The sequence below is a fragment of the Dacryopinax primogenitus genome (assembly GCF_000292625.1).
Source record: "Dacryopinax primogenitus strain DJM-731 SS1 chromosome Unknown DACRYscaffold_9, whole genome shotgun sequence".
NCBI classification, from domain to species: domain Eukaryota; kingdom Fungi; phylum Basidiomycota; class Dacrymycetes; order Dacrymycetales; family Dacrymycetaceae; genus Dacryopinax; species Dacryopinax primogenitus.
The window spans coordinates 771,434-778,269 of record NW_024467206.1 but is presented as its reverse complement, the minus strand read 5'-3'; the positions used below and the strand labels follow the sequence as shown (position 1 = coordinate 778,269).

General features: G+C 46.2%; 2 protein-coding genes across 2 annotated transcripts; one reads left to right on the top strand and one right to left on the bottom strand.

The window, feature by feature from the left end:
* Positions 1–1,092: 1,092 nt before the first annotated feature.
* DACRYDRAFT_22335 (CS-domain-containing protein) lies at positions 1,093–2,131 on the bottom strand (the record flags this gene model as incomplete). Its single annotated transcript, XM_040772749.1, has 7 exons — positions 1,093–1,321; positions 1,379–1,417; positions 1,465–1,482; positions 1,539–1,560; positions 1,616–1,760; positions 1,813–2,007; positions 2,063–2,131. Coding segments are annotated over 7 exons (551 nt in total), but the record flags the coding sequence as incomplete, so codon positions are not given.
* Positions 2,132–2,281: 150 nt separating this feature from the next.
* DACRYDRAFT_79580 (uncharacterized protein) lies at positions 2,282–6,350 on the top strand. The gene is made up of 18 exons (XM_040776401.1): positions 2,282–2,350; positions 2,400–2,617; positions 2,674–2,873; positions 2,929–2,997; positions 3,044–3,128; positions 3,176–3,446; positions 3,495–3,600; positions 3,654–3,721; positions 3,772–3,932; positions 3,983–4,681; positions 4,737–4,862; positions 4,911–5,330; positions 5,380–5,462; positions 5,511–5,531; positions 5,586–5,905; positions 5,962–6,065; positions 6,111–6,132; positions 6,197–6,350. The coding sequence occupies exons 1-10, from the start codon at positions 2,315–2,317 to the stop codon at positions 4,542–4,544; spliced, it is 1,776 nt and encodes a 591-aa protein (XP_040628793.1). The 5' UTR covers positions 2,282–2,314; the 3' UTR covers positions 4,545–4,681; positions 4,737–4,862; positions 4,911–5,330; positions 5,380–5,462; positions 5,511–5,531; positions 5,586–5,905; positions 5,962–6,065; positions 6,111–6,132; positions 6,197–6,350.
* Positions 6,351–6,836: the final 486 nt, after the last annotated feature.

Here is a 6,836-nt window from a genome sequence, read left to right as displayed (position 1 = left end):
TTATTATCATTATCATTGATTCTCATTGACATGATGGTGGACATTTCCATGAGTCTGGGTCTTCTGGGTTTTGGAATATACTGGATTAAGTATATTACATGTTTATTATGCAAGGAAACTCTCTCCCATGGCTGTGTACAAGAATTTGTACAAGACTCAACCAAAAATATATAAGAAAACACTATTTACTAATAAGAATAATAATAATAATAATAATAATAATAATAATAATAATAATAATAATAATAATAATAATAATAATAATAATAATAATAATAATAATAATAATAATAATAATAATAATAATAATAATAATAATAATAATAATAATAATAATAATAATAATAATAATAATAATAATAATAATAATAATAATAATAATAATAATAATAATAATAATAATAATAATAATAATAATAATAATAATAATAATAATAATAAGTTTGCGTCTGTTGACATCGCTTTCCCTCTGGCCTCTGACTTTGGTGATAAAAATTGCCATTGACAATAGAGTGTGTTTTAGAAAAGAAGAGGGAAACAGCAATGTTTGTGTATATTTGTTATTCTTTATGCAAGGAGATGCTGTTGCAGTTCATAGACAGTCAATTGTTTTGACTCAGCACATCTCATTCTGTTGAAGAGATTTCACCTGAACTGGATGGAAGTCACAGCCCTGTTTTGTCACAGGTCAGTAAAAGGGCTTTGGTATTATGCCCTCACTGATGGTCCACAGCAATGAAGTACCACTCCAATGTCCATTCTGTATTGGAGAAAACATCTAGATACAGTCTCTAGCAATGATGGTGAGGAGAGGGAAAAGGATCTGGAAAGGGGTAGGCTAGGCAAACAAGTAGGGCCTAGCAATGGGAGCAAACAGAAGAAGACATGCAGACAGGAGAGTAAAGGAGGACCCCCCTAGGAAGAGATACAAGATGAGTAAGAATGACCTTACATTCAGTCAGCTAGATTTCTTGCATGCACAAACTCTCATTTTAGGAAGATGAAAAACTGCTGTGGGGGTTGAACAACCATTCAATGACTTTAAGACCTGATCAAGAAACATTGGCAAACATCTACACTAACCAAGACCATATCTTTGTCAAATTTCAAATCTACTAGAGTGAGGGATGCCCTGTTCATCCAAACCCCACATCAGATAGTAAGGCCTGCTGGTATTCACAGCTTCAGCCATCCTGTCAGAGAGAAGAGAACAATATCGAGAAAAACAATGAAGAGGTGATCAACAATTAGGATTGTATCAACCAGTCCTGGCTTGAGAGAAATCCATCTCAGGATGCGCCTCCTGGAACTTGGCCAGTATCTTGACAACTCAGTAAGATCAAGGGAGCCACATGCAAACGCCTGTCAAGACACCCACCTCCTTTTTCGCCTCATCGGAAGTCGGCCTCCCTATCTGCTGTAAGGACGTGAGATACATGTCTGTCATTCCTGTGCGCACTTCACCCTTTGTTGTTGGTCATACTAGGAGAAAGAAGGTGAGCACCACGGCAAAAAAGAAGCATCGTATGTTCACACACCATCATCTTCTCAACCATGCCTCTGATTCGGGTCGTCAGGCACAGCACCACTCACTGGAAGCATGAAACATGCTCACCTAGTCTCGCCATCTAAGTCGGACAGCTGGCTGTTCTCCGGTTGAATCTTGGTGGTATCGATCTTGGGATCCTGAGTAAGAACATTCTCCCACCATTGCATCTTGTTCAGTTTCTCGAGATATATGTGCAGTACCGATTGATCTTCTGTAAAGAGAGTTGACGAAGAAAGCGAGAAATGTGTGTCAAGTCAGGATACCAATGGTCCAAGTACTGTCCTCCACTTTGATCTCTTTACACAGTTCTCCCTCCATCATTGAATCTTTACCCTTCAGAGCAACACTCAAGAACTTCTTCTGTAGCTTGACGATCACATCCTTCCCCCTGGTATACGGGGGAAGGGGGAGGGTAACCGACACGTTACTGAGTTCTTGCTTCCATCGGTAGAGCAGCGCTGCATGCGCATTAGACACTCCTGACCAAAAATGCATATGATATCACTCATTCACCCTCTTGCTCGTGTATTTCTCTCTTTCTCTGCTCTGCGTCATGCGCATTACGTTCCTCCTCGGTCATATCATCGTATGGTTTGGTGGACATTAAGACGAAAGCAAGCTGAAGCAGCAGAGTATTTCGTTTCGCAATGTAGGTAGTGGCAGTGCTTACCTGAGTATGATATTGAGCACGACCATCCACCTCCTTGCTTGCATCCGGACTATCAACAAGCGCTCGTCGTGCTTGCCTCCTACATCGCTGGGATAATGGTCGAGTCGCAATCCGATTGGACTGATTTCCAAGTGGGCCATTACAGCGATGAGATTCACATAGATCTGACCTCCCAAAAAGCAACAAAGGCAGCGTGTCAGTGGCCTCACCGTGGATCGACTCAAACAACTGATTCACCGGCTTAACGACGAGTGCAATTTGACTTTGCTCAGGACTGGGAAAAAGCAAGAACTAGTTACAAGAGTACAGGACGCGATGGATGGCTGGTACCAGCGGCAGGATTCCAGAGCCTACCGCCACGCGCGGGACGTCCTTACCGATTTGTCGAGCTCCGGAAAGTACGCACCCTATCTCTGTGGGACAAACGGGTAATCTAATGTTGTTGGGATACCAGCTCTGTTTCGCGTCGTGGGTCTTTACAATATTTACCGCCCGCTGTCCCCGCTACTCCACAGGTGGCCTACAGCCACTATTCAGGACCAAATGGCTATGGGCATGCGCCGACGACTTCATACCCCTATAATGGCCGATCATTACAACAGAGTTCCTCGTCGCCATACAGCGTCCAGACACCGTCAATGCAACCCAGGAGTGGTACGTATCACAGGCGTGCCAGATGATTCAATTTATACTGATCGTCAGGGGACAGATATACGGTTCTCAGCCTCCCCTTTCTACAAAGTCATTGAACCGGTGTCCGAATTGGCAACTTCTCAAGGTATAGTATCGATCACCGCTTCTGACTGCAGCTCATTAAAAAACAGAGGCTAAAGATCTGACGGAGAGGAAGAATCTTTCGATCACCTTTAACTTGACTTCACAGCAACGTGAGAAACTATCTGCGCCCAAGTGAGTTATAACTCTTGTTGTGGATGAATGCGAGCTGACCCCGACAGTTGTTCTTATCAACTAAGACTTTACTGCACATCTTCCACCCACTATTCAACGTCAGCATTCGGAAGAGCAAATCCTTGTCCCATCGAGTTTCCTTCGACTTGTGAGGTTCGAGTGAACAGCACCCTCTTGACCGCAAACTTGCGTGGACTTAAGAAGAAACCTGGAACGGCGCCTCCCGCGGATTTGGGAAAGACGGTTCGACTTGCACACAGTGGTTCAAATAAACTGGATATGATTTTCATGAACAATCAAACACCATTCGTTCCCAAGGTCTGCCTCCCAGCTTTGAGGGAACCACTGGTCTGAACTTTACATCAGAGGTTTTATGCTGTAGTGAATTTTGTCGAGGTCACTACTGTTCATCAAATTGTGGATCGCATCCGGAAGGGCAAGTACCGCTCCGCAGAAGAGATATTGGCGCGAAGTTAGTAAATGAAGGGTTCCTTCGTGCATTGCAATCTTTGATTGTTTTCTCAGTAAAGCAGACAAACCATGAAGACGAGGATATCGTTGCTGGACCCTCCAGCCTTTCCTTAAAGTGTCCTGTGCGTTTTCTCGAACTACATGCAATGCAGGTTGTATTGATGTGCGATAGATGAGTTACATTCGAATACAGATCCCCTGTCGGTCGAAGCTCTGTGTTCATGCGCAATGTTTCGATGCAGAAAGCTGGTTCTCGGTCATGGAACAGACGACGACTTGGTTATGTCCCGTGTGTGAAAAAATGTTGCTAGTAGATGACCTCATTGTTGATGGGTGAGGTTGTCTCAACCCACAGTTTCCCCATCATCTCATCCTTTCAATAGGTATTTCGATTCAATATTGCGAGCCACGCCGGATTCTGTGGACGATGTGATCATGGAAGCTGACGGTGAATGGCACACCTCGGATAACAAGTATGGTTCCGAGGGATGGAAGGCCCTACGGCGCGTCAGTCTGAACCCATCCACTCCAGCGAGGATTGAGATGCAGCATGACACCATGCCAGGGTCAGGACAGCACCTGCCCAGCCCCGCCGAGATATTCGTTATCGAATCCGACGATGACGATGATGACAGTCAAATCAGGCATGAAATCTCGCCTCCCGGAAGACAGCGTTCCATCAGTTATCCGGCCAGCGGCTCTCCCACTCGAATTCGAAGTTCAAATCAGACCGTGATCGATCTTACCTTATCCGATGACGAGATCAGCCCCCCTCCCGCTGTGAGAACCAAACGACCCGCCGTCAGAGATGTTTCTCCCTCCCCCCCACTCGTTCACCCCGTGAAACGGGCCCGGCTGGATAGCGATGCAAGAAGGCCAGACAATGCGGATTGGCTTTCTCCCTCTAACTTCAACAATCACCCATCTGCTGGCTCCGCCTGGTGAACATATTATTGCTCGATACTCGACATTTACTGGTGCAACCGGGGGTCTCAAATGATGTTTGTTAGACATGTCCGTCATGTGCTGTACCAATTGTGAGAATCACCATCCTACCTCAGCTATCAATGCAACATGGTCGCCTGCAATTTGTGCATGAGCAATCTAGTCGTTTGGATACTGCGTAAACGAGCTCACTTGCACATATACCCTTTCTCGGAAGTCCTGGCTCCAGAGTCTGAGTTTTGTGAGGTTCGAGGACAGAGAGTACCTCAGGTCTAGGCTCGTTGACGTTATGGGGGCCGTCCCAGATGAACAAATAATCTACGAGTCTTATGAGCCGCGGACTAGCTGTGCTTTCTCAACACCTACCAAGAGTCAACCTCCACAGAGGAGTGAAGCTCGTCCACATGGGCTCAGAACCACCTTTGCCGGATAGAACGTTTCTCTGCCCGAATGTTTCCGAAGCGATCCTGGCTTCATCGTACATACTTCTAAGTGACCCGGGTAAACAGGAATACATAGACTCCAAAGCGCCGACCGCAGGTACCTCGTCTGCAGGAATCGGCCGGCGGTGATTTGTGATGGGGGGCATGGCATGGCCGCTGTCCTCATCTAGCGCGTGTGTCTCATTCTCATCCTCCGGTGTCCATTCCTGCGTCTCTGTCCCAATGCTGTGATCGACCGAAACATGAATAACTCGAGAACTTTCCAATTCCGCTTTTTGGGTGTCAAGCAAGTGCTGGCCTACCAACAGCGAATAAGTGGGTTCAGAGGGCTGCGAGTTGAAGTCTATGGTCGGGATCAGTCCTGATGCATTTTCTATGATGGGTTCAATTACCACCGCCAAAGAAGATAGGCCAGCGCTGAAAATCTTGAGATGAACGGAACCGAATAGTTTCACGCAACAAAATAAATGCTTGACTATGCGTCATGAACTCCCACATCTCAGAATTCGGGAAAGATGCTGACCGTGAGCGTTCGAAACAAAACCTATGAATGGCATGGAACCTTCAGCTGGGCTCAAAACTTTGAGTTGTGGCTTACTTTGGGTGCCAGAAAAGATGGGTTGTGGCGACAATGCAACCGTCAGATTGTGAAGTGCTGGAGTTGTCGTTTCTGTGTCGAAGAGCGGCTATAAGACCGATGTTTCTGGTGCGACGCGTTGCACCAAATTTCTGAGTTCCGTCTGAACTTCCTGATATGAGAGGTTCCTCATCATAATATACTGTTTTGGAAGAAATGGCTTCAAAACGAGAACGGTTGTAAAGCAGCATACATCCATGGAGCTTGTCCCGCCCTGCGGCGTAGATGTTGTCGTAATACGGGCATAGACTTGGAAGGAGCGTATCCAATCGATCCACTTCCTACAAACAAAAGTCGCACATGTCCAGGATAGAGGTATTATAACGGGATGGTTCACCTGGAGGCATACAATGTCGGCACTGTAGTTCAAAATCTCAGCGGACAGCATCTGCTCTCTGTCTTTGCTTTTCAAGCAATCACTTCCGGGAAACAGATCCCGACCTAATCGATTCAGAAATGTCCCGCGTTTGACAGGGATGCACCCACGGATTAGGCATTGGGCAAGCATCTAAAAGATCGAACATATGTTAGACGCCGCAGGAAGCCAGGATAAAGCAATATATTTGACCGACATTCCAAGTCATGATTGTAATTCGCGCCCTAATAGGAGTATACGAAACATTGGCTGGGAGCCATTTCCTCGGCAGAATTAAATAGGAAAAGTCCGGTGGGCTGAGTGTTGCGGATGTCTTTTGAGCCAGCCTCTTAGCTCTTCGTTCATTTGCGAGTTGAATCTGCTCCGCGGTAGGGGTATACGGTCGCTTATTCTTGGATATTCCAGCCATGAATCAAACGGTGCAGTAGCATCAAGATGAGCAGGGATCGAAGCCAGTGTTGGTGAACCTGCATAAATGCTGTTGCTAGCTCGTTGCTATGTAATACAAGTGCTTGACGGAAGCGGGTAAAGACAAGAATGGAAGTATCCGACCCGCGACTCGCGTCTGGAAACGAGGCGTCTTCCATCCCACTCGTCAATTACAAGTGGGGGTCCCAACCTTTCCCACGTTGAGCACAAACCCTTTGAACGCAAACCCTCTTCGTCTCTGTCGACAACGCATACATGAACGCGTGCGCTTGATTATTCCCGGCTGGGAACAAAACCTATCGTTTCAACAGTTTCACCGGCTAGGCTGTTTGTCCTCAATGGATTCGGCCAGACTGCAGCTTCTTCCTGCCCAACACGTGCGCGACGATGCCATGACCAGCCCGGTC

Bases quoted from the DNA above. Each gene is read 5' to 3' on its own strand.
- DACRYDRAFT_79580 (XM_040776401.1), top strand. From the start codon at position 2,315: ATGGTCGAGTCGCAATCCGATTGGACTGATTTCCAA. The intron at 2,351-2,399 runs GTGGGCCATTAC...CCTCCCAAAAAG, and splicing joins CCGATTGGACTGATTTCCAA to CAACAAAGGCAGCGTGTCAG. The intron at 2,998-3,043 runs GTATAGTATCGA...ATTAAAAAACAG, and splicing joins CGAATTGGCAACTTCTCAAG to AGGCTAAAGATCTGACGGAG.